Source organism: Cebus imitator, unplaced genomic scaffold, assembly GCF_001604975.1.
Source record: "Cebus imitator isolate Cc_AM_T3 unplaced genomic scaffold, Cebus_imitator-1.0 Scaffold318, whole genome shotgun sequence".
Classification (NCBI taxonomy): domain Eukaryota; kingdom Metazoa; phylum Chordata; class Mammalia; order Primates; family Cebidae; genus Cebus; species Cebus imitator.
Genome location: NW_016107633.1, coordinates 32,486 through 59,477, shown reverse-complemented (window position 1 = coordinate 59,477; position 26,992 = coordinate 32,486). Strand labels below are relative to the sequence as shown.

General features: G+C 54.9%; 7 protein-coding genes across 17 annotated transcripts in view; 4 read left to right on the top strand and 3 right to left on the bottom strand.

Annotated features, from left to right (window-relative positions):
• Positions 1 to 4,739, top strand: part of KMT2B (lysine methyltransferase 2B) — a 21,315-nt gene extending 16,576 nt beyond the window's left edge. For all 3 annotated transcript variants that reach the window (XM_037729845.1, XM_037729844.1, XM_017504090.2), the window contains exons 31-37: positions 2,577 to 2,714; positions 2,796 to 2,870; positions 2,970 to 3,147; positions 3,515 to 3,622; positions 3,738 to 3,821; positions 3,940 to 4,069; positions 4,159 to 4,739. In XM_037729845.1, the coding sequence (XP_037585773.1) occupies positions 2,577 to 2,714; positions 2,796 to 2,870; positions 2,970 to 3,147; positions 3,515 to 3,622; positions 3,738 to 3,821; positions 3,940 to 4,069; positions 4,159 to 4,434 (989 nt within the window). In that variant the 3' untranslated portion in view covers positions 4,435 to 4,739. The remainder of the gene's footprint in view (positions 1 to 2,576; positions 2,715 to 2,795; positions 2,871 to 2,969; positions 3,148 to 3,514; positions 3,623 to 3,737; positions 3,822 to 3,939; positions 4,070 to 4,158) is intronic.
• U2AF1L4 (U2 small nuclear RNA auxiliary factor 1 like 4) lies at positions 4,662 to 11,479 on the bottom strand. The gene is given in 11 exon segments (XM_017504095.2): positions 4,662 to 5,484; positions 5,560 to 5,932; positions 6,877 to 7,081; positions 8,452 to 8,871; positions 9,813 to 9,867; positions 9,870 to 9,904; positions 10,011 to 10,106; positions 10,108 to 10,142; positions 10,320 to 10,418; positions 11,087 to 11,171; positions 11,307 to 11,479. Coding segments are annotated over 8 exon segments (534 nt in total). The 5' UTR covers positions 11,351 to 11,479; the 3' UTR covers positions 4,662 to 5,484; positions 5,560 to 5,932; positions 6,877 to 7,081; positions 8,452 to 8,786.
• On the bottom strand, positions 5,109 to 8,663 carry IGFLR1 (IGF like family receptor 1). Its single transcript, XM_037729846.1, has 5 exons — positions 8,452 to 8,663; positions 6,877 to 7,081; positions 6,230 to 6,414; positions 5,560 to 5,932; positions 5,109 to 5,484 (listed from the first exon to the last, which is right to left on the bottom strand). Exons 1-5 carry the CDS (start codon positions 8,653 to 8,655, stop codon positions 5,159 to 5,161), a joined length of 1,293 nt encoding a protein of 430 aa, XP_037585774.1. The 5' UTR covers positions 8,656 to 8,663; the 3' UTR covers positions 5,109 to 5,158.
• Positions 11,480 to 11,499: 20 nt separating the features above from the next.
• Positions 11,500 to 12,963, top strand: PSENEN (presenilin enhancer, gamma-secretase subunit). Of its 2 annotated transcripts, none has more exons than XM_017504098.2 (4): positions 11,500 to 11,656; positions 11,860 to 11,952; positions 12,375 to 12,479; positions 12,667 to 12,963. In XM_017504098.2, exons 2-4 carry the CDS (start codon positions 11,892 to 11,894, stop codon positions 12,804 to 12,806), a joined length of 306 nt encoding a protein of 101 aa, XP_017359587.1. In that variant the 5' UTR covers positions 11,500 to 11,656; positions 11,860 to 11,891; the 3' UTR covers positions 12,807 to 12,963. The 2 variants fall into 2 exon arrangements, with proteins under 2 accessions (XP_017359587.1, XP_017359586.1); XM_017504097.2 differs by having other exon boundaries at positions 11,833 to 11,952.
• Positions 12,964 to 14,824: 1,861 nt separating this feature from the next.
• LIN37 (lin-37 DREAM MuvB core complex component) lies at positions 14,825 to 21,130 on the top strand. The gene is made up of 9 exons (XM_017504085.2): positions 14,825 to 15,164; positions 18,786 to 18,861; positions 19,043 to 19,093; positions 19,413 to 19,442; positions 19,521 to 19,606; positions 19,694 to 19,860; positions 20,618 to 20,758; positions 20,847 to 20,920; positions 20,994 to 21,130. The coding sequence occupies exons 1-9, from the start codon at positions 15,131 to 15,133 to the stop codon at positions 21,073 to 21,075; spliced, it is 741 nt and encodes a 246-aa protein (XP_017359574.1). The 5' UTR covers positions 14,825 to 15,130; the 3' UTR covers positions 21,076 to 21,130.
• A 43-nt stretch (positions 21,131 to 21,173) lies between these two features.
• On the bottom strand, positions 21,174 to 23,667 carry HSPB6 (heat shock protein family B (small) member 6). Its single transcript, XM_017504088.2, has 3 exons — positions 23,386 to 23,667; positions 22,343 to 22,465; positions 21,174 to 22,255 (listed from the first exon to the last, which is right to left on the bottom strand). The coding sequence occupies exons 1-3, from the start codon at positions 23,581 to 23,583 to the stop codon at positions 22,088 to 22,090; spliced, it is 489 nt and encodes a 162-aa protein (XP_017359577.1). The 5' UTR covers positions 23,584 to 23,667; the 3' UTR covers positions 21,174 to 22,087.
• A 248-nt stretch (positions 23,668 to 23,915) lies between these two features.
• The window catches only part of PROSER3 (proline and serine rich 3), an 11,809-nt gene continuing 8,732 nt past the window's right edge, over positions 23,916 to 26,992 (top strand). For 6 of the 8 annotated variants that reach the window (XM_017504079.2, XM_017504077.2, XM_037729782.1 and 3 more), the window contains exons 1-3: positions 23,916 to 24,776; positions 25,557 to 25,653; positions 25,955 to 26,157. In XM_017504079.2, the coding sequence (XP_017359568.1) occupies positions 24,766 to 24,776; positions 25,557 to 25,653; positions 25,955 to 26,157 (311 nt within the window). In that variant the 5' untranslated portion in view covers positions 23,916 to 24,765. The remainder of the gene's footprint in view (positions 24,777 to 25,556; positions 25,654 to 25,954; positions 26,158 to 26,992) is intronic. The other 2 variants (XM_037729784.1, XM_037729785.1) reach the window with 2 other exon arrangements.

Sequence of the window (26,992 nt, the reverse complement as noted above, 5' to 3'; positions counted from 1 at the left end):
AGGCACGCGCCACCATGCCCAGCTGATTTTTTGTAGTTTTAGTAGAGACGGGGTTTCACCATGTTGACCAGGATGGTCTCGATCTCTTGACCTCGTGATCCACCCGCCTCGGCCTCCCAAAGTGCTGGGATTACAGGCTTGAGCCACTGCGCCCGGCCTTGGTGGCTGGTTTTGAACTGGTTACTTCTGAGGTGAAGAAGAGGTGGGGAGGCAGGTGTTTATGCAGAAACTGTAATGTGCAGGGTGGGAGGAGCTGGGAGGAGGATTGGCTGATGGACTCCTTGAAGCTGGCAGTGGAGTTCTCTGTTGGTCCCTGAGGGCGGTTGTGGGGGGAATGGTTGCAGCCATGTAAACTGGTGTTTGAGCAGCCTGAAGCTGGGATTTTTTGGTGGCCCAATCCTGTCCAGATGTTTGGATTTTCTCATGACACAGAGCTCAGTTGCTCAGCAGGGAAGTGGACGTGGATTGAGACTGCTTAACTCAGAGGCTGCTTATGTCTCAGAGATGGCATAAGAATATGGCAGTGGCTTTGGGAGGTCCCTGTCCTCAAGGACTAGACCACATTTTGGTGGGAGACACAGACGTTAGTTAGCCAGGGCAAGTTAGAGCAGGCACTGCTAAAGCGAACATTGAGAGCGCCTGCCAGGGCCCTGTGGTCAGTCCTGCCGTATTCGGGAAACACTGGAGGTGAGGGGCGGGGACACAGGGAAGAAGTTGTCAGAGGTGGACTCTGGGGCACTGAGGCCTGGAGAGAGCGGGAGTCACATGGCAGGAGTGTGCTTTAGAGTCTCCCTTGGGCGGGGGAGGTGGGGTAGGGTGGCCCAGAGAGGTGACGTGGGGAGAATGTGGCCATGCGGGTCTTGTCTCTCCTAAACCTGTTCCACTCAAGATTTTGTGCTCCTACCCCGCAGCGGTCAGTCCCCAGCCCACACCTGCTTGAGCAGCAGCAGCATTTGGTGCAGCAGGTCCCTCCCACCTTGAAGTACTGTTTTCCATAGCTTCCAGAGCTGCTCCTGTTCTCACCCCTGGTCCTGCCCTCTTGCCCACAGCTGCCAGTCTAGATGTGTCCCAGGGCCCTGGCCTTGACTTCTCTGTACACACACTCCCAGGGGCTTCCTTCCAGCTTGGTGGCTGTCCTTCCATCTGTGTTCTGATTATCTCCACATTGCTTTCTGTAGCCTAGACCCTGTCCCTGAACTGTGGCCTCCTCCAGCCCGTCCTGCTGCCTGCCCATCATCTCCACTAGCAGGTTGCAGAGGGTGGTTTTTAAGAGGCCTCTCAAAGTCAGCATGTCCCAAACTAAGCCCTCCACCCACACGCCAAACCCGTTCTTCTTTTGCTGAGACAGACGTCGCTGTCTCAGTCTGTGGCAGTTTATCCTTTCAGGTGTTCAGGCTCAGAGTTGTCCTGACCCCCAACCCTCTTCCTCACATCCACATCTGCTGCATCAGCACGTCCCGTCTGCTCTGTTTAATCTGTTAACCCTTGAGAAATCCCCTAAATAGCTCATAACATACAGTACTTGGCTTTGTGCATGTGAGCCTATATAATAATATATTTGTAGCTGGGCACAGTGGATCACGCCTGTAATCCCAGCTCTTTGGGATGCCAAGGTGGGCGGATCACCTGAGGTCAGGAGTTTGAGACCAGCCTGGTCAACATGGTGAAACCCCGTCTGTACTAAAAATACAAAAATTAACTGGACATAGTAGTGGGCGCTTGTAATCCCAGCTACTCTGGAGACTGAGGGAGGAGAATCACTTGAACCTGAGAGGCAGAGGTTGCAGTGAGCCGAGATTGCGCCATCACATTTCAGCCTGGGCGACAGAATGAGACTGATAAAAATAATTTTAATATATTTGTAGTAGTTACAGAAATTTGCCACATCTTAAAAAAAATGTGCAAAATATAATTTTCTTTTTTTTTTTTTTGAGACGGAGTCTCGCTCTGTCGCCCAGGCTGGAATGCAGTGGCGCAACCTTGGCTCACTGCAACCTCTGTCTCCCAGGTTCAAGTGATTGTCCTGCCTCAACCTCCTGAGTAGCTGACATTACAGGCGTGCACCACCACGCCCAGCTAATTTTTCTTGTGTTTTTAGTAGAGACGGGGTTTCCCCATATTGGCCAGGCTAGTCTCGAATTCCTGATCTTGTGATCTACCTGCCTCGGCCTCCCAAGGTGCTGGGATTACAGGCATGAGCCACTGCACCTGGCAGTTCTCCAGTATTTTAAATTTTGTGTGAGAAACAGAATAATGATAGGTAGATGGGATTTATGATACACTGGGTTTGAGTGAGCCATAAGTGTGTCCTGCCAAAAGGCCCTAAGCCTCCATGGAATGCTCTTGTACCCAAGAAGTCCTGCAGAAGAGGTACTATAGCCTCTTGAGGGGAAGAAATGTCCATTCTGCAGGGCTCACGAGATGGTAACTGGAGCAGTAGGAGGGCCATTAGACCCCAGTATCTGTGTCTGCGCCTAGGAGTGGAGAGAGTGGTGTCTGCTGGGAGCACAGTGGGGCTCGGGGGCTTTTGAGTCCGGAAAGGGTGATCCTCACTCCGACCTGCTTCTTGGGACCAGGTGAGGCTTCGAGCTCTGAGGAAGAGCCTCCATCCCCAGAGGATAAAGAGAACCAGGCCCCAAAACGGACTGGCCCACATCTGCGCTTCGAGATCAGCAGTGAGGATGGATTCAGCGTGGAAGCAGAGAGCTTGGAGGGTGAGTAGGGGGTGCAGTGGCAGGAGGGAGAGTGTCCATAAAACACCATCCTGACTCAGCCCTGGCCTGCTCTCTCCCCAGGGGCATGGAGAACTCTGATTGAGAAAGTGCAAGAGGCCCGAGGGCATGCCCGGCTCAGACATCTCTCCTTTAGTGGTAAGGGGTGTGCCCGAAGCGGGCTGGGGGCTGGATGTCTCCCCTGAGGGCACGATGGGCCCTCCACGTGACAGATGTGTCCTCAACATCTCCCTTCAGGAATGAGTGGGGCGAGGCTCCTGGGCATCCACCATGATGCTGTCATCTTCCTGGCCGAGCAGCTCCCTGGGGCCCAGCGCTGCCAGCACTATAAGTTCCGTTACCACCAGCAGGGAGAGGGCCAGGAGGAGCCACCCCTGAATCCCCACGGGGCCGCTCGGGCAGAGGTCTATCTCCGGTGAGAGGTCTGGGGTGTGATGCCTGGGTCAGGGTGCCCTATGAGAGCTCTTGGTTGGAGTTAACTGTTTAGAGGTTGGAAACTGAGGCCTGGGGAGGAGATACTAGGTCACTTCAAATTATTTCTAGAGTTGGCCAGGCTCAGTGGTTCATGCCAGTAATCCCAGCACTTTGGGAGGCCAAAATCGGAGGATCACATGAGCCCAGGAGTTTGACATCAGCGTAGGCAATAGGGCGAAACCCCATCTCTAAAATAAAATTTTAAAAAAGTTATTTCTAGAGCTGACATCAGAAGAATGAACCCCACCCATTTCCCCCTTAGCTGTGTCTTCAATAGTGTATTCCTCCCTCCCCACTCCCACCTGCAGGAAGTGCACCTTTGACATGTTCAACTTCCTGGCCTCCCAGCACCGGGTGCTCCCTGAGGGGGCCACCTGTGACGAGGAGGAGGATGAGGTGCAGCTCAGGTCAACCAGGTATGGAGTGTGAGCTGGGAGGCAGGCGGTGGTCTGGAAGGGTCCTAGAGAGTGAGCAGGGGTGAGAAAGGTCATTCTGAGCACCAGCCTGGGTGACACTGCTGTCCCTCACCAGACGTGCCACCAGCCTGGAGCTGCCCATGGCCATGCGCTTTCGTCACCTTAAGAAGACGTCCAAAGAGGCTGTGGGTGTCTACAGGTGAGTGGGGTTGGGGGGGAGGATGCCCCTGGGTGGACCGACAGGTGCGCTGGGTTAGGGGTGCTGTCTGGTTTCTGTCTCCCTCCCCCCTGAGTTCCCTATTTGTCCTGCCTTGCAGATCAGCCATTCACGGGCGAGGCCTGTTCTGTAAGCGCAACATCGACGCGGGCGAGATGGTCATTGAGTACTCTGGCATCGTCATCCGCTCAGTGCTGACCGACAAGCGGGAGAAGTTCTATGATGGGAAGGTGGGCTCCCAGTGACAGTGGGAAAGCAGTGGGTGAAGTGGGCTGGCCCACAGGGACTGAGCACCTAATCCCCCGCCTGATCCCTGCAGGGCATCGGGTGCTACATGTTCCGCATGGATGACTTTGACGTCGTGGACGCCACAATGCATGGCAATGCTGCCCGCTTCATCAACCACTCCTGTGAGCCCAACTGCTTCTCTCGAGTCATCCACGTGGAGGGCCAGAAACACATTGTCATCTTTGCTCTGCGCCGCATCCTGCGTGGTGAGGAGCTCACCTACGACTACAAGTTCCCCATCGAGGATGCCAGCAACAAACTGCCCTGCAACTGTGGCGCCAAGCGCTGCCGTCGGTTCCTTAACTGAGGCCGTGGCCACCCACCACGACCCCTCACACCTCCTGCTGCCGTCGCTGCCATCTTGCCCCTAGCCCCTCCTAGAGCATCTCACCCTCACCCTCATGTTCAGGGTGGATGTGGGCATGCAGGCGGCAAGGGCCCCGCCTCCATCCCTCCAGCCCACCCAGCAATCGCCCCCTTTCTGCCCGGGGGGCCCAGGATGTAGATATTGTACAAAGGTTTCTAAATCCCTTCTTTTCTATGCACTTTTTTATTTAAGAGGTGGGGTCCCAGGTGGGAACCCCCCCACAATAAAGTCTGTCAATGTTTGGAGAGGTGGTCTTCCCATTTGTAGGATGTAGGGGCAGGTAGGAACCCCACTTCTCCACAACTACCCATTGGGAGCCAAGGAATTTCAGCCTCAACAGGTAGTGAGAGGCCATCATTCAGAATTAGAAGTCAGTCATGAGGTCTGTTACAGCTTCAGAACAACACAGATCACAGCAAGTGCCTGTAGCAGGGCTGTTTTTCAGAGGGGATTCTGGTGGCCCAGGAGCACCTGGAGTCAGCCCTCCCACATGTGGCCCTGTGTGTATGTTGGAATGGGCCCTTCCTTCTATGGCAAAGAGCAGTGAGGGTATCTGTTGAGTCTTTGCCCAGTTAGGATTGTACTTCAGGAAGTACTTCAGTGCTAATTGTATGCTGGGACTAGTAGTCAGCAAGATGGAGTGTTAAGCCCAGTGAACCCCAGATCAGCCAAGCTTGGACAGCACCCCTAATGCATCTGCCCTGCCTAGCTGGGCCAGGTGTGTGCTAAGCTGGCCCAGAGAGGCAGAGGGCTCCCTTGCCACCACCATCTCAATCAGAGCCCGCAGTGGCGAGCGACTCGGCCTCAGCGAGTAGGCAAAGGTGGACCAGGCAGCAGGCAGCCCATATCTTGCGGCCAGGTGTCGAGTAGTGCCATGGGCCATGCCCCCACCTGGGCCAGGCTCAGGGTCCAGCAGTACAATCAGCTCTTCCAGCACCTCCAGCTCATCCAGGAGGCGAGACAGGGGCTGTGATGCCAGACTGAGCAGTTCTGGGAGAGAGAGGGGAAGGGTAAAGGGGAGGAAGGACATCCAGTTGCCCTCCCCGGGGCTCTTCCTGGACTAACCCCTGCTCAGGAGTGGAAGTAGAGAAACCTCCTTCCATGTGTCCCCTGTCTCCAGGGCGCCTGGGGAGCACAAATTCGAGGGGGTGTGGGTATTGGGGACTTCGCAGACCAAGCCAGGATAGGGATAGGGGTCCACTTTCCCCTTGGGCCAGCAGAAGTGCCAGAGCAGAGCAAACAGGAGGATCGCTGTCACCACCAAAGTCGGGAGCAGGACCAGAACCAAGAGCGGGATGAAACTCGGCAACGTCTGCCCAGGGACAGGTTCAGGCGTCCTCGAAGCAATGGAACTTGCTGGTGAGGTGCGCTCCTGGGAGGTAGTGGCACCTGGGTTTCCAGGTGTGCGGGTGCAGTGCCCCTTGGCAGGGACCGGCCTCTAGGGATAAGGGGTTGGAGTAAAGCAAGAGGCCACACTCCAGCCCCCTTCCAAACCGCCCATACTCATCAAACCCTTTGATGGGGCCACAGCCCATCTGATGTGATACCTGATAAGGTAGTTGGGTCCTGCAAGGCCCAATTACCTTAGCCTAGGACCTCCCGACCCCTGCAGGCCAGCCACCTCCCTATACCACGGCCCCGCCCCTTACCCCTTACGTGAGGCTATGCCCGCTCCCTAGATCCAGGCCCCCCAACTCCGGCACGCCCTTGCCCAGTCCGGAGTCCCATCTGCAACCTCTCTGCAGCGCCACGGGGTTCTGCCCCTGCCCGCGGCGGGAGCGGGGATCGTGGCTCTGCCGCCGCAGGGGCTACATAGCTCGGCGCCGTCGGGGTTGCACCACCCAGGAGGACACCTTCGGAACGCTTGCTTTACGATATCGCCGTGGTCATTGAGCCCGCAGTTTTCCTCGAACTCGTAGTCTAGCGGGAAAGCTGTGCTTCAGTGTGGCCGCCTAACCCCACCCTGCGCAGGCAACGCCCTCTCCCTTCGCCCAATCCCGCCGAGCTCCGCCCCCTTACGGCGCTCCCAGCCTATCAGCGTACGCCCCGCTCCTGTCACTTTTCTCCGGGATCTCTTCATCCCCCTCCAGCTCTGCACCAAGTTCCGCCCACGCCCATTTTATCTACATAAAGCTCACCCTTTATACGCGGCCCCTATCCTGCCAGTCTCTCCAGCCATATCCCTTCGCTGTTGCCCTACGGTAGGCCGCACTATCCCCTTCTGCACAAGCTCTGCCCGTCATCCCTATCTGATCTGTATAAGGTCCAACGCTTCGATCCCTAAGCAAGCCTCTCTGGCTCGTAGCCCACAGATCTTGCCCCTTTCCCGCTCCGGATCACCTGCGAGCTCCACCCAAGCAAGGCTGGGTGTTGGATTCTCACCTGGGCAGGGGGGCGGCCCGAAGCGCTGCAGGCAGACGCTGCAGCACTTGTTGTCTGGGTTCCAGTATTCAAGGCGGCCGCAGTACTGGGAGGCTTCCGGCGGTGGCGCCAGGGCCAGAAGCAGCAAGGCCGTCAAGACGGGTAGTCCAGGCCCCATCTGGGGGGCCGTGATACCGGGACTTCCAAACACAGCGCCTCTGCCACACTTTTCCGGGGAAACCGAGCCGAAGAAAGGACACGGTGATGTGGAGGAACAGAATTCCCACGCTCCTTCGGAAGCCGGTAATCTATTCCCCAACTCAGCCGGTTATCAGAAAAGCCAAGGCCACAAGGGGGCTAAGAGAGCGGGCTACGGGATCTAGATTGCAAGAATGCATATCCCACCTCTGCCATGTCCTCACCTACCCACCGTCCCTTTTCCATACCTAAATGAGACAATAATAGCACCTGTCTTATAGGGTTATTGTGGAGAATTAGAACCGTTATTAGAAGTAAAACAGAGGGTGGGTGCAGTGGCTCACACCTGAAATCCCAACACTTTGAGAAGCCAAGACATGCGGATCACTTGAGCCCAGGAGTTTGAGATCAGCCTGGACAACCAAATGAAACCTCGTCTCTACAAAAAATAAAAAGCACTTTACCAAGTGCAGTGCTTCATGCCGATAGTCCCTGTTACTAGGGTGGCCAAGGTGGGAGGATTGCTTGAGCCACCGATTCCAGCCCAGCCTAGGCAACACAGCAATACCTCATCGCTAAAACCAAAACCAAAAAAAAAATGGCTGGGCGCAGTGGCTCATGCCTGTAATCCCAACAGTTTGGGAGGCTGAAGCAGGTGGATCCCCTAAGATCGGTAGTTCAAAACAAGCCTAGCCAACATGGTGAAACGCCATCTCTACTAAAAATACATTAGCTGGGTGTGGTTGCAGGTGCCTGTAATCCCAGATACTTAGGAGACTGAGGAAGGAGAATTGCTTGAACCTAGGAGGTGGAGGTTGCAGTGGACCTAGATTGTGCCATTGCATTCCAGCCTGGTTAACAAGAGTGAAACTCCTTAAAAAAACACACAACTATCAAGTTTACAAACGTTCTGGAGGAAGAAAAAAAAAAAAACTAAAGTGCTTAGAATAGCACCTGGCATATAGTAAACTCAATTTGTCAGGCATTACTAACTCCCATCTCAATTCGGCAGGCAACAGAGCAGCCAGCCCATGCCCAGTTTATCTACATAAAGCCCACCCTTTCCACATGGTCCCTATCCCGCCTCTCCAGCCATATCCCTTCTCTGTTGCCCTATGGTAGCCCGCCCTATCCTTTTCTGCACAGGCTCTGCCTGCCATCCCTATTTGATCTGCGTAAGGCCCACTATTTCAATCCCTAAGTAAGCCTCTCTGGCCAGTAGTCATCAGACCAGCCCTTACTGGCTGGAGACCACCTCCCAGCACCTCACCTCACCTTTGAATCCTAATCTCCTAGGGGCTAGGACTCCTCCCACGTGTCAAAACCAGATCTCTCCCCCTTGAAGAAGTCTTAGATGGAGGTGCTAAGGTTTCCAGCACAAAGGTGTCCCCACCCTACCAGTACTGTTGGGGTCCTGGGTCGCAAGCTGGCCGTTCCAAGTTCTTCAGCTGAAGCTGTGGCCGGAACCCCAATGTCGTTTCCCGTTTTCGTCACATGTGTGGGTGGAAGGAAATGTCTATTCACTTGCTGTGGTTTTACAACAAAGCAAAATTCGCTATATGGTACTTTATTAACAGAGGGGCGGCAGAAGAAGGTCTCCATGTTGAGCAGATTACATTATGGAGCCCGGGAGGCTCGGAAAGACAGGGCAGGAAAGTGAAGGGGGCTTTGAGGAGAGGTCCTGCCAGGAACATCTGTTCCTGTGGGTGGCGAAGGGTAAGGCAGCCAGGTCCTCAGAAGCGGCCATGCCGGTGATCTGGGGAATGCCGGCGGTTTCTCTCTCGGGGACGGTGGCCAGTATGGGACCTTGGCGGTGACCTGGGAATAGGAGTGTTGAGAGTTGGGTTAGAACCCTGAGGAGTGGTGCAGAGATCCGCAGGCCTCATCCTCTGGGATGAGGCAGGAGGATGCTGAAATAACTAGAGTTCTAAGACATGGCCCAGAATAGGTACTTGGTGGCCAATATCGGGGGTGGCAATCCAGGCTGGTCTTGGATTAGGGGTTCAGGCTGGTTTGGGGATTGGGACTTAGGTACTGGTCTCCAGATGGGGCTCAAAACTACACTTAGGGTCTAAGAGTCTTGGTAATGGCCAGGCGCGGTGGCTTATGCCTATAATCCCCATACTTTGGGAGGCCAAGATGGGTGAATCACCTGAGGTCAGGAGCTCACGACCAGCCTGATCACCCTGCTAAAACCCCGTCTCAACTGAAAATACAAAAAATAACCGGGTGTGGTGGCAGGTGCCTGTAATCCCAGCTAAGGAGAATTGGTTGAAGCTGGGAGTCAGAGGTTGCAGTGAGCTGAGATGGCACCATTGTACTCTAGCCTGGGGAAGAAGAGCAAAACTCCATCTCAAAAAAAAAAAGTGTCGGCTGAGTGCGGTGGCTCCCACCTGTAATCCCAGCACTTTGGGAGGCCAAGGCAGGTGGATCACAAGGTCAGGAGTTCAAGACCAGCCTGGCCAAGATAGTGAAACCCGTCTCCACTAAAAATACAAAAATTATCTGGGCATGGTGGTGGGTGCCTGTAATCTCAGCTACTCAGGAGGCTGAGGCAGAGAACTGCTTGAAACCAGGAGGCGGAGGTTGCCGTGAGCTGAGGCCGTGCCATTGCACTCCAGACTGGGGAAGAAGAGCAAAACTCCATTTCAAAAAGAAAGAGTCTTGGGGACGTTGTTACTGGGGCTTAGGGTCAGGCTCATCTGAGGACATAGGACCCACTTGGCATGAGGAGACTTAGCAGGCTTGTTCCGAGGTACCTGCACCTGGGTCCCTGCCCATAGAGCTGCCGCCTGAGGTTTCAGGAAATGGGCCATGGAAGAAGTTGCAGAAGCCACCTCAGGTACATTCCCTGCATAGACGGCAGAGAGATGGAGGAGGCCATTGTCATGACAGCCCCTATCACACATTCAAAGTCTGGGATTCCAAGTGCCCATCCCACCCTTGAACTACCATACCCCATTTCATACTGGCGACAGCATGACTCCCAGAAGTCGGTGACAGGAGACAGCTCGGCGTGCACAGCTTGCCCATTGAACCACCGGTTATTGAGCGGCCACAGCCCGCTCTGCATCCTCCTCCCGCCGGAACTGCAGGAAACGTCAGTCAGGGTCAGCAGTAGAACTCAGAGATCTTCAGGGGACTCATTAGCAGCTCTGGGGCCGGACTGGATTTAGTGATGAGCTTCAAGCTGAGAGGCTTCAGTGGTGACCATCAGGCATTGAAATCCGTCCACCTCTGGGCCCTAAGCCGGGGACAGCAAGCACCGTGACATAGACGTTGCCCACGAGGTGGTGCCCAAGGTTGTCGCACACTTTCATCTTTTCCATCTCCCCATACTTCCCCTGCAGTTCCGTGAACACCTCCTGTGGAAGACGGGGAGGAACTCAGCTGAGCTCCCACAAGAAACCCAACCTACCTCTGTCAACCCTCACCTCGAAGAAGCTATCATAGTGCTCCTCCACCTCCACGTCGCTCACATGACCTGGGGGAGGGGGCAGGGTGGAATCAGGGCCTAGCTTGTTGGGGGCTGTCCACCTAGCCCCCAGGCCTGGTCCCTTACTCACAGTGTGATCCGTCTGCAGTTTGGGCTGTGTTCTGTGGATTCCGATACAGGTTGAGCAGCACTATGGTCTGCCCGGAATTTAAAAAGGGCGGGGCCTGAGATCAGAGGCCAGGGCTGCATGCAAACAGAGTGAGGCATGAAGGTTGGGGGTGGAACCTTGCACCCCTGAAGGAGCCTAAGCATCATGAGTGCATCGGTGATCCTTTACCCTAGGAAACAGAAACAGGATGGAGGGGACTGGCAAGGACACAGCCAAGGTGCGTAGACTGCACGTAAGGGGGCGCGGCCAAGTTCCCGGGAGACAGGTATTAAGACTGGGGGGAGGGGACTGCAAAAAGGGCCAATCAGAATAAAGCCGGGCGTGAGGAGGGCCTCAGGAACCCGGAATAGGCGGGACCTGGTGACGACTGCCCCAGAAGGGGAAGGGCTAGGAGGCGTTAACCGCCAGGGCTCAGCACCGGGTCTCACCTGGCTGAAAGTCGGCTTGTGAAGCCGGGAGTACCGGTCCCCGTGCCGGCAGGCCCCGATCTTAAAGTAAAAAGAGCAGTTAACCCTGGAAGAGGTGCAAAGACAGAGGTGAACAGAGGGCCGGGGAGGCCGGACACCCCAGAAACACCGTCCCTCCATCCAGGACCCCAGTGCTCCGGCCCCGACCCCTCAAGAGTCCACTCCCAGCGTCCGTTCTCACTTGTCCTTCTCAGTCCCGAATATCGAAGCTAAATATTCAGCCATTTTTACCCGAGCCCTCTAGGTCTGGCTGCTCCACGTCACTTCCGTTCCTTATGAGCGCTGGGAAGTGTAGTTCGTTGCTCCCTCCAGGAGCGTACCGTGCGCTCGGAAACGCACCAGGGCGCTTGCGCCTGGGAGGTGCGCGCCCTCCCCGCAGACTCCCCGGCAGGAGTTCCCCCAACGGCGCTTGCGTGCAGTATAGCCTCGCCCAAAGAAGACTACAATCTCCAGGGAAACCTGGGGCATCTCGCGCAAACATCCATAACTGAAAGTGGCTAAGGCATCCCAGCCGGAGGAAGTCAGCTCTCTTGGTGAGTTGGGGGTCGTTTAGCCCAACCTAGTAAATAAAAAGAAAGAGCTCTTTAACCCAGCCAGCTTGCTAGTGGGGGCGGGGATGCCCTGCTTGCAGCAAACCCACCTTTACATTTATCTCTGACTTGTCGTAATAGGGTGTGGTTGTTCGTGATCCTTGCATCTGTTACTTAGGGTCAAGGCTTGGGTCTTGCCCCGCAGACCCTTGGGACGACCCGGCCCCAGCGCAACTATGAACCTGGAGCGAGTGTCCAATGAGGAGAAGTTGAACCTGTGCCGGAAGTACTACTTGGGTAAGGGCAGATCGCTAGAGTCCCAGGAGAAGAGAGGGGACTGGACTAGAGCACCCGGGGGGAAAAGGGCCTTGGGTCCTGGATTCATGAATCTAAGAGATGAAGCACCTGCGAACGCCTACTCCTGGGTTTAAGTGGGGAGGGCCTGGGTCCTGAGGAACGAGGAAACTTGGGCCTCAATTTCTGGATCCCAAGAGAGGAGGGGAATTAAGGGCCTGGACTCTTGGGTCCTGCGAAAGAGGTGATTGAGGAATCAGATTCCTGGATCCCAAGGAGGGGCCGATTCCTGAATCCCTGACAGCAGAAATCTCCACTGAACTTGAGTGTGAGAGAGTTTCTTCCAAATAGATCTTCTAAGTGGGAACTGCGGAAGATCCTCATTGCCTTGTGAGGTTTTGGGTTTTTTTTTTCTTTTTCCCTAGGTGGATTTGCTTTCCTGCCTTTTCTTTGGTTGGTCAACATCTTCTGGTTTTTCCGAGAGGCCTTCCTTGTCCCGGCCTACACAGAACAGAGCCAAATCAAAGGCTGTGAGTCTAGAACACAGAGGAGGGAGACCAGTGGCTGGGGAGAGGGGGAAGTGGACAATCTTGATGGGAGGCCCACCTCGGCCTCCCAAAGAATTCTGGGGCTCTGGGTGAGAAGGGAAGGCTGATCTAGGGAAGTCTGGAGAGCAGCTGGGAGGCGAACCCTTCCCACTTCTGTTTTCCATGACAGATGTCTGGCGCTCAGCTGTGGGCTTCCTCTTCTGGGTGATAGTGCTCACCTCCTGGATCACCATCTTCCAGATCTACCGGCCTCGCTGGGGTGCCCTTGGGGACTACCTCTCCTTCACCATACCCCTAGGCACACCCTGACAACTTCTGCACAGGCTGGGGCCCTGCTCATTCTCCCAGGACAGGCTCATTAGAGCAGAGGAGCCTGTCCTGGGAGCCCCTTCTCAAACCCCTAAGACTTGTTTTCATCTCCGGTGTTCTCTGCTGACATCCCCCAATAAAGGACCCTAACTTTCCATACTGACTTCCTGGGATCTTTTAGAGGTTGAGGCATAAATTGCTTATTAATATTTAAAAATATCTGAGTGCTTTCTTTGTGCCAGGCTTAGTATTCAGACATGATGTGCATTTTTTTCCAGTGAATACTGTTCATAATCTTCTGAACTAGGAACTTTCCTGCTCAGGAAACTATTAGATGAGGAAGAAAGAAATAGTGCTTCCATTTCTTGTTTTTTGTTTTGTTTTGTTTTGTTTTGTTTTGGGAGATGGAGTTAGGTGCCTGTTACCCAGGCTGGAGTGCAATGGCGCAATTTTGGCTCACTGCAATCTCCACCTCCCAGGTTCAAGCGATTCTCCTGCCTCAGCCGGGCAAGTAGCTGGGATTACAGGTGTGCGCCACCATGTCCAGCTAATTTTTTGTATTTTTAGTAGAGGTGGGGTTTCACCATGTTAGTCAGGCTGGTCTCAAACTCCTGACCCTAGGTGATCCACCCGCTTCGACCTCCCAAAATGCTGGGATTACAGGCTTGAGTTCCCACGCCCAGTTTAGTGTTTCCATTTCTAGGGGCTGGTATCCTGTACTGGTAGTCGTGAATTCAAAAGCATAACTTTCCTACTGTGGCTTCAGCATTCTTATCAGAAATCAGGAATCCTACCTCCTAGGATTTATCTGGGCCAAGACGTGTGATAAATGGAAGTTTCCCATTTTCTGCAGGAAGTGTTGTCTGCAAAAATAAAAGTAGTCAAGAACTTTCTCATGGAATCCTTCCTTGGCCATCCATCTTTTTTTGTTTGTTTGTTTGTTTGAGATGGAGTCTCACTGTGTTGCCCAGGCTGGAGTACAGTGGTGAGATCTTGGCTGACTGCAGCCTCCACCTCCCGGGTTCAAGTGATCCTCCTGCCTCAGCCTTACGAGTAGCTGGGATTACAGGCATGCGCCACCATGCCTGGCTACTTGGCCATCCATCTAATTTAAAATTCAATCACCACCTTGATATTGTTACGTCCCTTTCAGGCTATGCTGTTTTGTGTGTATGGAGGGGGTGGGGGTGGGAAGTGAGGGGTTGCTTGTTTTTCAAGACGGAGTCTTGCTCTGTCGCCTAGGCTGGAGTGCAGAGGCGCGATCTTGGCTCACGGCAACCTTGAACCTTCCGGGTTCAAGCAATTCTTTTGCCTCAGCCTCCCGGGTAGCTGGTATTACAGGTGCGTGCCACCACACCCGGCTAATTTTTGCATTTTTTGTAGAGACGGGGTTTCACCATGTTGGCCAGGCTGGTCTCGAACTCCTGGTTGCAGGTGATCTGCCCGCCTCGGCCTCCCAAAGTGCTGGGATTTACAGGCGTGAGCCACCGTGCCCCACCCAAACTACATTCTCCTATTACATTTCACTTAAAATATTTTACTTGTTTACTGTTTCTCTTCCATCCTTTAAAAGATAAGCTCCATTAGGGCAAGGATTTTTGTCTGTTCTGTTCCTCGAGGTGTCTCCAATGCCTAGAAGAGTGCCCGGCACACAAATATTTGCAAAATGAATGAAGTTGTACCTGCAAAGAGATTAGCAGTTACCTGGCACCTAGCGAGTGCTCAGTGAGAGGGAACTCAACGTTATTTTACATTAGTCTTCCTTTCAGGAATGGAGAGACGCCAACGGTTGGTTAAATCCGGTAAAGAACTAAATTGGTGTTACTCAAATCTTCTAACACTACAAATCCCAGAAAGCCTCGCGATGCCTTAATCCTTTCTTTCCCACAGTACCCCGCGCGGCGCAGGCGCTGTTACTCGGGGTGAGTCTGGAGCTGAAACTTACACCTCCCAGGAAGCTGAAACTACAACTCCCAGGAAGCTGAAACTACACCTCCCAGGAAGCTGGGCGGTCGATGGTTTGTTTCCGGCAGCAAAGTCCCAGGAAGGTGGGATCTAAAGCTGGTGGCCTACGGAGGAAGCTCTTAATTGGTCAGGATGCGAGACTGACGGCTGCATTAACTAATAGAAAAGAGATACTGCCGAAGGGGCCCGCCCACAGAAGGGAGGAGGCCACGGTATAAGCTGTACACCGCCGAAGGCGGAGGACCCATGGCCCATGAAGCTAATCTTTGAACTGTCTCCGCCCGCCTCCCGCCTTGATTTGCGATCCTAGGCCCTTTGGGGCTCGTCTGACCCAGCTAGCCAGATCCCGGACCCAAACCATGTTTCCCGTGAAGGTGAAAGTGGAGAAATCAGGTGAGGACCCCGACGTCGGGGGCCTGTTGGGAGCATCGGGTTGACAGTGTGGGAGTCCCGTACAAGGGAGTATTGCGGAAATGGGACTGCGCGACTTCTCCCTGCAGCCACCTGACAATCCCTGTATCAGGCAGGGAGCGTTGGCTGCCACCCTCACCCCCGCTGGGTCTGTGCTTGAAGTCGCCTTGAGATTGAATGATGGTGGCTCAGGCAGCGCGGTGCGTGGTAAGACCTGTGGAATCCTGAGCCGGTAACTCTGAGAAGGGCCCTTTTCTTTCCTCTTTTTCATTTAACATTTTAAAATATTTAAGTAGAGATGGAGGATCGCCATGTTGCCCAGGCTGGTCTCGAACACTGGCCTCAAGCGATCCTCCCGTCTCAGCCTCCCAAAGCGTTGGGATTACGGGCGTGAGCCCCCGCGCCCGGCCGAGAAGTCCGCTTTTCTTGGCTCCCCCTCAGTTTCCCCATTTCTAGCAGTGGTCAGAGTCACACATCTTGCTGTGCGCCTGAAGTATAGGCACTGTTAATCCTCACAGTCACTGTATTCCAGTAATCCTAGGAAGTAGGAATTGTGGTCGATGGGGAAACAGAAGCTCAGAAAGAGGTCATTTTGGGTTGCGCCAGAGCTGACGGGATCCCAGGCCTGACATGGTGAGAGCAGTGGGAGCGGTGCAGAATTTAGACAGAAAGATAATAGTAAAATGATGTAAGATGTCAGACAGCAAAAGTGTTATCAAAACAAAGTGGGAGGCCTGGTGCCATGGCTCGTGCCTGTATTCCCATCACTTTGGGAGCCCAAGGCCTGAAGATCACTTGAGGTTAGGAGTTTGAGACCAGCCTGGCCAACATGGCGAAATGCTGTCTCTATTTAAAAAATGCCAAAAAAAGGATTTCAACGTGAATTTTTAAAAAAGAGCAAAAAAAAAAAAAAAATTGCCAGGTGTGGTGGCATGAGCCTGTAGTCTCAGCTACTCAGGAGGCTGAGGCAGGAGGATCGCTGGAGCCACGGAAGCGCAGGTTGTAGTGAACTGAGATTACACCATTGCACTCCCCCAGTGAGCTGAGATCACACCATTGCACTCCAGCCTGGGTAACAGAGTGAGACCCTGTCTCAAAAAAAAAAAAAAAAAAGGAATAAAAGAAAAGTGAAAGAAAAGTGAAGGGAGTCTGACTACAAATGATGTTGAGGGAAGGTGTACACCTGTGAGTACCAGTCTGAGAAGTGCAGACTCCACCTCTGGGTGCTGTGGAGTCATGGAAGTTTCCAAGCAGGGGAAGATCAGGGTCAGGTTTGTTATTTTTCAGGAAGATTGCCCTGGCCACCTGTGGAAGGTGGATCAGAAGGGAAACTGAGGCAGGGAGCCCAGGGGGAGCAAAGGACAGGACCAGGATGGGTAGAGTAGGGAGGAGGTGGGTGGGAGAGGCACTCGGGAGGCTGAGTGGACAGGCCATGGGGTTGGTGGGCTGAGATAGGGGAGGGAGAGGGGTATCCATGGTGAGGTACAGGGAGGGACTTGGGGACAGTGAGGCCACCCTTGAGACAGAGGCTTCAGGCCCAAGTCGGGGGTTCAGGAGAGAAGCTGGGCCTGGGGAGAGTTGTGGGCGTGATCTCTACCCTCTGCATCCACCGAAGGCTTTGCTGCAATCTCAGCTGCCCCTTTCCCCACCCTCATGCTGTCTCTCCTCTGAGTTATGTCTGAATCCCCATGTCTCCTGGGCTTCTCAAGACGTCCCAGGACTGGCCAGGCAATTTCCCAGGTGTCCCCTCCAGGTTCTGAGCACTGAAGCCAGAGCTCCCACCAGTCAGAAGGGCAGAGCAAATACCCCTCAAAGGTAGGAGATCCTAACATCCAGTTGTGTGATGACGGGAGATAGCCACAGGCTGACAGGGCAGGCAGGTGGGCCTAGATCTCATTTCCTGAGGGGAGAAAGAAAAGCCCAAACAGGATGTTTTAGGTGAAATCTCCCAATTTTTAAATATCAGCTCATTCAGATTTAATTCAGATTTAAAATTATACCACTGTTCGGCCAGGCACGGTGGCTCATGCCATAATCCTAGCACTTTGGGAAGCAGAGGCAGGCGGATCACAAGGTCAGGAGTTGGAGACCAGCCTGATCAACATGGTGAAACCCCATCTCTACTAAAAATACAAAAATTAGCCAGGTGTAATGGCACAAGCCTGTAATCCCAGCTACTCAGGAGGCTGAGACAGGAGAATCACTTGAATCCGGGAGGCAGAGGTTGCAGTGAGCCGAAATTGTGCCACTGCACTCCAGCCTGGGTGACAGAGCAAGACTCTGTCTTATAAAAAATAAATACATTAATTAATTAAACAAAATTATACCACTACCTCAACCAGATTTGTACTCAGGTTGAGCCTCTGCCTCATAACTTCAGCTTTGAAACCAGCCAGCCTGGGTTCAAAGCATCAGCTCTGCAATTTCTTTGTTGTGTGCCTTTGAGCAAGTGGCCTGACATCTCTGTGCCTCAGTTGTTTTTTTTTTTTTTTTTTTAAAGACAGGGTTTCACCATGTTCAAGACCAGGCTGGTCTTGAACTCCTGACCTTAGGTGATCCGCCTGCCTCCGCCTCCCAAAGTGCTGAGATTACAGGCGTGAGCCACCATGCCCGGCCGCCTCAGTTTCATCATCTATAAAATAGGAATAAAAATCATATCTATCTGAGCTGGCTCTGTGGCACATGCATATAGTCCCAGCTACTTGGGAGGCTAAGACAGGAGGATCACTTGAGCCCAGGAGTTCCAAACCAGTCTGGACAACATCATGAGATCTTGCCTTAAGAAAAAAAAAATCACATCTACCTCTAAGGGTTATTGTGAGAATTCAGTGGGTTATTACGTGTGATACATAAGCCTATTTAAAGCTTGCCACTGAGCCAAGTGCAATGGCCTGCACCTGTAATCCCAGCACTTTGGGAAGCCAAGATAGCTCATTTGAGTCCAGGAGTTCAAGACCAGCCTGGTCAACATCCTGAGATTCCATCTGTATGCAATTTTTTTTTTTTGGTAATAAATTTATATTACATTAAAACAAAAAAAATTTTTTTTTGAGACGGAGTTTCGCTCTTGTTACCCAGGCTGGAGTGCAATGGCGCAATCTCAGCTCACTGCAACCTCCGCCTCCTGGGTTCAGGCAATTCTCCTGCCTCAGCCTCCTGAGTAGCTGGGATTACAGGCATATGCCACCATGCCCGGCTAATTTTGTTTTTAGTAGAAATGGGGTTTTTCCATTTTGGTCAGGCTGGTCTCGAACTGCTGACCTCAAGGTGATTCACCCACCTCATCCTCCCAAAGTGCTGGGATTACAGGCATGAGCCACTGTGCCCGGCCCTAAAACAAATTTTTTTTAAAACCCAAGGCTCCTAGGATAAGGTGATTGGCCTTACCTCCTGTCACAGAGTGATCATGCGTGACAGCTCTGGAACTCAGAGCTCTTGGCATCACTCCAGCCATCTCTGTCTGCTGCACCCTTTCAGGCTGCCTGGGCCTGGCTCTGAGATTGGCTGGGGCAGAGGACACGCATGCCCTTCCCTGGCCCAGTCAGCTGCCCCCCTAGCTGGGGCCTTAGGAGCTGACTCCTGCTGGGTCCCCTCTTGCCTCAGAGCTGGAGATGGCCAAAGCCCGGAACCAATTGGACGCCGTCCTGCAGTGTCTGCTGGAGAAGAGTCATATGGACAGGTGGGCCAGCGTGGGGTCAAGGCCCAGGCACCCTGGCAGGTCAGGCCCTCTGATCCTGGGTGGATTGGGTGGGACTCCGGAGGCTGATTTGGGGAGGAAGGTACGTAATGGAGAGGCCGCTTGGTGCCTTCCTTCTCTGGGGCCCTGGAACCCTAGGCTGAGAGATCGCTTCTGCCTCTAGGGAGCGTCTGGATGAGGAAGCTGGGAAAACCCCTTCAGACACCCACAATAAGTGAGTTTTTCTGACTGGATGTGGAGCTGAGAGTTTGTGGTTGGTAACTTTTTCCCTTACCCAAGCCCTGACCACTCTGCCCAGTGCTTCCTCCATCTTGGTCCTGACCAGTTCACCTGTATGAAGACCCTTCGTCAGGAGAAGCTTAGGTCCCCTCTTGGTTGCAACCAAGACATCCATGGGTATGGGTGGGATAAAAGGCCCAAGGGGCAGGTGGGGTTCATGTGAGTATCTTAGGTTTGATACCAGTGTCCCCAGGGTACCCTCTGCAGGGTTTTGCACAAGCATTTGACTGAGGGTCAACTTTCTTTCCCTACAGGGACTGCTCCATTGCAGCCACTGGCAAAAGGTAAGGTGACAGGGTCCCAGCCAGCTGACCAGAGTCCCAGCCCCTACCCCAGTCCTGACACTCCCCCTCCCTACGCAGGCCTTCTGCCCGCTTCCCCCACCAGCGGAGGAAGAAGAGGAGGGAAATGGATGACGGGCTGGCTGAGGGAGGGCCGCAGCGATCCAGTGAGTCAGCAGTGGCCCTAGAGGGTAGGCAAGGAGCCGGGGGGCTATGCAAGGATGCTCACACAGCTCCCATCCCCACCCTCCCAGATACATACGTGATCAAGCTGTTCGACCGGAGTGTGGACTTGGCCCAGTTCAGTGAGAACACGCCACTCTACCCGATCTGCCGTGCCTGGATGCGAAACAGCCCCTCTGTGCGCGAGCGTGAATGCTCTCCCAGCTCACCCCTGCCCCCGCTGCCTGAGGATGAGGAGGTGGGATGGGTGGTGATCCCCAGCCCAGCAGCCTGATGCCAGGGCAATGGGTAGATAGGTTCAAAGGGTCCTTCTTCCCCGTAAGCTAGTGGGGTAGATGGGCACAGGTCCCTCACATGAATGCTGGATCAGGCCAGGCACACAGATGTGCACCCTTAGCCTGGGGTGTGGATGGAGGTCCCTAGGGAAGACATACGTAGCCACCTGGCCTGGGGACAGAGAACAGGGTTGCCCTGGGTAGTTAGATATGAATCTCCAAGGTCAGGGGTTCCCAAGAGCCGAGGGACTAGACAGGGGTCCTTAGTACCGACCTGTGGCCACCAGGCCTTGGGGAGCAGATGAGCTGGGCAGGAATGGATGGGGGTCTGTAAGCCATCTGGCCCAGGAGGGTAGACAAGGGTCCCCAGGACAGACATATTAGGACCCTTCACACTGTTAAGAGTGGACAGAGCTTCCTAGGTGGCACAGATGTGACCCGCTCGGCAGGATTTCCTGAGGCAGGCAGACATGACTCCCTGGGATGACAGGTGTAGATGGGGTCTCTGGGCTGGATAGGAGAAGACAGGGGTCCCTGGGGCAGGCAGACCTGACCCCCTCGCTGGTTGAGGTGTCTGCCCTTCAGACATGCCTCCTGTCTGAGTCACTTAGTGAGCCCCTCATGCCGTTTGATGCTGGAAAAGGTAGGAGGGATGAATGTGGATTCCCAGCTGTCTGCTGTGACTCTCTTGGGCCTGGCTTGGGGCCCTTGTGTCCCCAGGGTTCAGAAGTCACCAACAGCAAGAATCGTGATGTGTACAAGCTGCCGCCACCCACACCGCCCGGGCCACCCGGAGATGCCTGCAGATCCCGCATCCCATCTCCGCTGCAACCTGAGTTGCAGGGCACCCCTGATGACGAGGTGAGTGCACCAGGCTGGCTCAAGGTTGTGGGGCACATGTGGTGGGGCTCAGACCTGACCACTCAGCCTGGCCTCTCTGTCCACACAGCCCTCCGAGCCCGAGCCCTCACCCTCCACACTCATCTATCGCAACATGCAGCGCTGGAAACGCATCCGCCAGAGGTGAGTGTCCCCCAGCCTGCTTGCGCCTCCTAGGGCCTCTTGCAACTGCTGAGTTGTCCCTCTGCCTCCCCAGGTGGAAGGAGGCCTCTCATCGGAACCAGCTTCGTTACTCAGAAAGCATGAAGATCCTACGGGAGATGTATGAGCGACAGTGATGTTCCCCACCCAGTGATGTTCACCCCACCCCAGTAAATGTCTCCCAACTCCACACTGGTGTCTCCGGTTCATCCTTCCTGGCCCAGACACAAAGTAGTTGGCAGAGCTCCAACAAATTTATTGGGAGAGTGAGCCTGGGAAAGTGACAGAGTGGTGGCAGGGAGAAAGGCTGTGGGGAATCAGAGGGGGTGCTCGGTTGGGTCTTGAAGAAGAGGAGGGTGGGAGGTGGGTTGCCAAGGAGATTTCGTATTGGAGACTTGGGGATCAAGACAAAGGGATGGGGTAAGGTGTCTTGTCAGAGTTGGGGAGGGGACCTAGGACATCTGTGCAGAGTCTGGGAAGGTTGGGGCAGGAGAGTCTATACAATTTGGGGTTGGGTGTTCTGGTTGGCCTGGGATAGGTGTCCAAGATGGGGCAGTCAGAAAAGAGTTCCAGAGCCTAGTGAGGCTGGCTGGAGTTTTATGGCAGAAAATGGGCTGGAGGGGCCAGTTGTGGATTGTCTGGTTGCCGCGGAAGGATTGGGTCTTGGGAACCAGGCCCGGATGATCTGGAGTGGGAGGTCTGTGCAGTCCGGGACATTTGTGGCGTGGAGGGATTGTGCCTGACTGTCCTGGGGTTGGGGGAGTGCTGTCTACACAATAATTTGGTGTCAAAGCAGGAAAGGGATGGAAATGTGGTACCCGGATATCTTTGCCGAGTACTCAGAAGGAAGTAGAGCAGCGGTTTGAAGTGGGGCTATATGCCAAGAAAGTGGGTTGAGGGTTAGGGGAGGGCTGGTAGGGTCTGGAAGCCAGGGAGGTGTCGGTGTGAAGTCTGAAAGCTGGAGGGGGTGTGACAGTGAGGGTGTCAGAGGAAGGGGCTAGGTTATCAGGGCAGTGTCTAGGGTGGAGGTCAGGGCAGAATCCAGGAGTGGCTGAGAGGACAGTCCTGGGCGCGATCAGGACATCTGGCTGGGCGGAGTCAGATCAGCTTTAAAAGAGGGAGCCCGGGGTGCGGGCGTGGCCCCGCCCTCTACTTGGCGGCGGCTGGTGGTGGTAGTGGGGCCTGGGCCGACGCTGGTGCGGCCTGGATGGACAGGACGCCCTCGGGGGACAGCGCGGACGTCACAGCAGCCGGATCCACGCCAGGCGGCAGGCGGTAGCGGCGGTGGAACTCGCGCGAGACGAATCCGTGCTCATCCTGGAGGGGAGGGAGGCTTGAGCGGCCCCGCCCCTCCGGCCCGGCGGCGCGCGTGCCCGATCTAGCCCCGCCCCCGCCGCGGCTCACCGGGCGCTCCTCGTGGCGCGCGTGCACCTCCACGTGTTCGCCCACCACCTTGACAGCGATTTCCTCCGGCGAGAAGTGCTTCACATCTAGCAGCACCGAGAAATGTCCGGGGTCCGTCGGCACCTGCGCACAGGGAGCGCGGGTGGGACTGTCATCAGGCCATGCCAGGCTCGCGGGACCCACCCAGGGAAACCCCACCCCCATCGGTTCCGTGCTGCAGCTCACTCTGGCCTCCCGAGCTCAGCAATCTGCTCTCCTACTGGGAATCACCCAGGACCTCTTCACCCCGAATAACGGGGATTAGCCCCCCTCCTGTAATATCTGGGATTGCGCTCTCCCCCGCAGTGATGAGGCTCCCTTCCCCTGCAAGATCAGGAACCTCCGCCCTCCCCCGGTGTCAGGGAATCCGAAGTCACCATGCATCCCAGGGCACTGATTCCCCAGCTCCCTCTTCAGAGCCTCAGGTCCCTTTTCCCCAGCCCCGACAAACTCCCCGAGATGCCCCTTCCTCCGTCTCCAGAATCCTCTGCCTGCTTTCCCACTAGGGTCAAGGGACCTCGGCAGCGACTGGTAGCCTTCTCCCACTTCATAGTGGCCAGGACCCCTTCCTCAAGTCTCAGGGCTTTCCCCTTCTCTTCTGGAGACATGGAACCACCGCATACAGTCTCTCAACTCTTCCCCGAGACTAGTAACATTCCTTCCCCTCAGGCAACCTTTAACGCCTCCTTTTACCCAGATTTCCCGGGTCACCAGCCTCCTTCAGATTCAGCAAAATTCCCCTTAGAGCGACCCAGGCCTTTCACTCCCTGGGGAGCTAATGAGACGCCCCCGACGCACATACACCTAAGAGCGACCGGGACCTCCCACCCGATGCAGTGAGCTGGCCTCCGAGATTCCCAGGAACTCCGGAAGCCCCTCGGAGCTGCCGGACTCCCCACCCTGCCCAAGGCCAAAGAACATTCTGTCACACGCCCCCACCCCAGGCTGACCCAGACCACCCCCCCCCGGCATTGCTCGAGTTCGCCCCTCCCCAGGCCTGGCACCTGGGCGACCGGCAGAGCCACGCTGGGTGCGCGCAGGTAGTAGGGGGCGAGCGTGGTGGGGCAGAGCGCAGCCAGTTCGGCCTCCAGCAGCCCCTCGCCGAAGCGCTGGTCAAAGAGACGTCCGGGCGCCGAAAGTCCGGGCAGTGGGGCCGAGGCGCGGCGCAGCCAAGACGGCTGCACAGGTACCGGGATCTCCATCCTGCTCCTCGCGTTGCAGTGACCCTGCGTGCGCAGCCGCCGATTTATAGTGAGCCCTGTGCCGGCCCCTCGGAGGGCTGCCCAGGGACACTGGGACCGTGGCCAGACTCAGCCATTAGGAAAGCCTTATTTAGAAACCCGAACAATGACTTCGCCATTTATTAAGCGCCTGCTGAATGCCTGGCAAGGCTGTCAAGAAGGTGTCATGAAGATTCCCCAATTTCCAGGGGGGAAACTAAGGCTGAGGTGGGGGGGGCTGCCGGTGTGGGGAGCACAGCGCTGTCATTGGGGCCCAGGGCCCAAGAGGCCCATGGAAGAGTTTCCAGTCCCTTTAATCCACTGCCGCCGCCCTGGCAACTCTGAGGATGACGCAGATGGAGGTCTTAGGAGCAGATTCCTGGAGAATGCGGTAGCCTGGCCAGGATGTCAGGAGGACATAGAACAGGCCCTCCCTACTCTCATCCTCAGCCGGGCTTTGGGCCCAGTCTCCCAGCAGGCCGGGCCTAAATCTGTGCCTCTGACTCAGCCTCAGGTGCGCAACGGCCAGGGGGTGCGAGCATGAACAGTTTAGGCTGGCCCCCCGGGGCCGCGCCCTGGGGCTCGAAATAGCTCATTTTGATCCTGCTACCTCGGCCAGGAGCCCAGACCTGGCAACTGATGCAACCAGCTGCTCCTGCAGCAAGAAGGAAGTGGTTAGATGACAATCGGGATGAACTGATTGGCCCAACTGATGGAGGAATGGCGGTCAGAGAGGGGGAAGAGTCCCCGCATTGTCCCTGCAACTGAAAGAACGGTAACTAGACCGGAATCGGGACAGGACTTCTGCAACAAGGTCTTAAAAAGCCGGACTCTTAAGTGAAGAAACTTTAGATCACCTCCTAACTGCAAGCCCAGCCTCAAATCCTTCCCATTGGTGCACGGTCTTGCCAATTACTGCTACTCGCCGCAGATTCTCCAATCAAACGCGCTCTGTCGGGCAGGCAGGCGTTCCAACCAATCGTGAGACACCTCCTTCCGGTTACTTTTATTTTCTCTCTTTCATTGGTGGCCTTGGAGGCCGCTCGCTTCCTGCGCGGGCACTAAGAGGGGCGGGCTGATAGGGCGTTGCTAAGCGACGGAGATGCGCACGGGGCCTGTTTGGTGACGGCGCAGAGCAGGAGGAAGTGCAGTAGGAGCCGCGGGATGGACCGCAGGTGAGGTCGATCCCTCTTAGCAGCACAGCCTGGGGGCGGGCCAGATAGGGTCTGGAGTCGCTAGGGCTCCAACGCACTGAAACTACAGCTCCCAACAGCCTTTGGCCTTTCCAACCGTAGCCTTCAGCATCCCGGGGATCCCTTAGAGTCTTAGGTTCCTCTTTAAGGGGCCCCAAGGGATTATTTCCTCTAAAGGTGTCCAAGGAGAGCTTGAGATCTGAATTTTTAAATTTTGAAATGGCCCCCAAACACGCCTGGGCGTTGTCTTTGAACTTTCTCTCGGAGGCGGAGCCCAGTGGATCCTGGGGCTTGTAGTCCATCTACCCTTCGCCTTCGTGTCCCCAGGAATTTATGGGAAATGCTCGGTGACAGAGTCCAGCCGCGGTTCTTAACCTGAGCTCCACCTCACAGTCACCTGGGACGCTGCGGAAAAGACCCGGAGGCTGAGCCCCCACTAACAGATATTCTGATTCTGTTGGTCTGGAATGGGAACCGCGCGTCTGTAACGTAGAAAAGCCCCTCCTAGACTGCATCCAGGGTTGAGAACCACCGGCTGCCGGTTCCTGAGTTGCTCCCTGTTAAGACTCCTCCAAGGGCCGGCTCCCAGGACTCACGCTTCCACTGTTGCTATCCTGAAGGTGCAGCGGTGCTTCATGGGAATAACAGTCCCTCTCCTCCAGGAATCTATGGGAATTGTCTGGTTCTGCCCTCCTCTAGTGTTCCCCTCCCCAAGGCTGCAGCGAAACCACTTGCTGCCCGAACCCCACTTTCCTCTTGCAGCCTGCCAGTTTTCTCCATTCAAGAGAATCCCTTTGGAGGTGCGCCCTTGGGTAGAAGCCACTACTGGCCATCCCGGAGTCAGACCTCGTGTCCCAAGGTGAGTACACCCCTCAAAGAGTGCTGAGTGCCAGCCCAGTAGCAAGAGAATGACCTCTAGAGGGTAGGAAGACATGTGATGAGAGATTTAAGAGACAGGCCCTTCTCCCCTCCCTATGGCCCTGGCCTTGTCTGCCTCTCTACCACCTGGATTCCCTTCTGAGCCCCCATCACTCTAGGTCATTATCATTATTGGATGAGTTTCCTCCCCTCTGGACTGAGAATTCTTGTGTGTCTTGGCTCCCCTGTAGGGATGACGCATCAGACCTCACACTTTTTCTTCTTCTGTTCTCCCATCTTAGACCCTGAGCCCATCCAGGTCTCAGAGATCCAGGCTCCCACAAGCTCCCAAGCCTCCAGCCACAAGTCCCAACTCCCCTGAGCTGTCTGAGGAGTCCTGGCCATCCAGTTCAGGGACCCCTTCCCCACCCAGCACCACTGAGGGACAGATGGGGGCCTCCCCATCACCCACCCTAATTGACAGTGGGGACTCCGTGGTGGCCAAGTAAGTACCAGCAGCCCTGGGGAAAAGGAGAGTTTGGGTTAGAGGGAGGGAGAAGACACACAGCAATAATCATCGTGGCCAGAGCTGTTTTCATGCAGCGCGTTTTTAGGACCAGGCACTTTATGTGTGTTATTAAGAACTCTGGAACTAGACTGCCTGAGTTCAAATCCCAGCTCTGTCACTTACTCTCTGTATGATCTTGGCCTCAGTTTATTTATTTCTTTTTATTTATTTATTTAGAGACAGGGTCTCACTCTGTCACTCAGGCTAGAGGTCAGTGTTGCAATCACAGCTCACCATAACTTCAAGCTTCTGGGCTCACATCATCCTCCCACCTCAGCTCCCTCAGTCTCTGGGGTTACAGGCACATACCACCACACCCAGCAATCCTCCCTCCTTGGCCTCCAAAAAGTGCTGTGATTACAGGCCGGACCTACCATGCCCTGCCTCTGTTTCTTTATCTCTAAGTTGGTTTGTTTGGGTTTTTTTTGGACGGAGTTTCATTCTTGTTGTCCAGGCTGTAGTGCAGTGGTGTGATCTTGGCTCACTGTAACCTCTTCCTCCTGGGTTCAAGTAATTCTCCTGCCTCAGCCTCCTGAGTAGCTGGGATTATAGGTACTCATCACCATGCCTGGCTAATTTTTTTGTAGTTTTAGTAGAGATGGGGTTTCACCATGTTGGCCAGGCTGGTCTCGAACTCCTGGCTTCAGGTGATCCACCCCCCTCAGCCTCCAGAAGTGCTGGAATTACAGGTGTGAGCCACTGTACCTGACCTAAATCGGGCATATGAATAGTATATATCTCCTAGGGCTGTTTTGAGTTTTCTATTTTTTTT

Bases quoted from the DNA above. Each gene is read 5' to 3' on its own strand.
- IGFLR1 (XM_037729846.1), bottom strand. From the start codon at position 8,655: ATGGAGACCTTCTTCTGCCGCCCCTCTGTTAATAAAGTACCATATAGC. The intron at 7,082-8,451 runs GTAGGGTGGGGA...TCCCCGGAAAAG, and splicing joins CCAGGACCCCAACAGTACTG to TGTGGCAGAGGCGCTGTGTT. The intron at 6,415-6,876 runs GTGAGAATCCAA...CTTTCCCGCTAG, and splicing joins CGGGCCGCCCCCCTGCCCAG to ACTACGAGTTCGAGGAAAAC.
- PSENEN (XM_017504098.2), top strand. From the start codon at position 11,892: ATGAACCTGGAGCGAGTGTCCAATGAGGAGAAGTTGAACCTGTGCCGG. The intron at 11,953-12,374 runs GTAAGGGCAGAT...CTTTTTCCCTAG, and splicing joins GTGCCGGAAGTACTACTTGG to GTGGATTTGCTTTCCTGCCT. The intron at 12,480-12,666 runs GTGAGTCTAGAA...TTTCCATGACAG, and splicing joins ACAGAGCCAAATCAAAGGCT to ATGTCTGGCGCTCAGCTGTG.
- LIN37 (XM_017504085.2), top strand. From the start codon at position 15,131: ATGTTTCCCGTGAAGGTGAAAGTGGAGAAATCAG. The intron at 18,862-19,042 runs GTGGGCCAGCGT...TTCTGCCTCTAG, and splicing joins GAGAAGAGTCATATGGACAG to GGAGCGTCTGGATGAGGAAG. The intron at 19,607-19,693 runs GTGAGTCAGCAG...CCACCCTCCCAG, and splicing joins GGGAGGGCCGCAGCGATCCA to ATACATACGTGATCAAGCTG.
- HSPB6 (XM_017504088.2), bottom strand. From the start codon at position 23,583: ATGGAGATCCCGGTACCTGTGCAGCCGTCTTGGCTGCGCCGCGCCTCG. The intron at 22,466-23,385 runs GTGCCAGGCCTG...CCCTGTGCGCAG, and splicing joins TGGCTCTGCCGGTCGCCCAG to GTGCCGACGGACCCCGGACA. The intron at 22,256-22,342 runs GTGAGCCGCGGC...CCTCCCCTCCAG, and splicing joins CGCGCCACGAGGAGCGCCCG to GATGAGCACGGATTCGTCTC.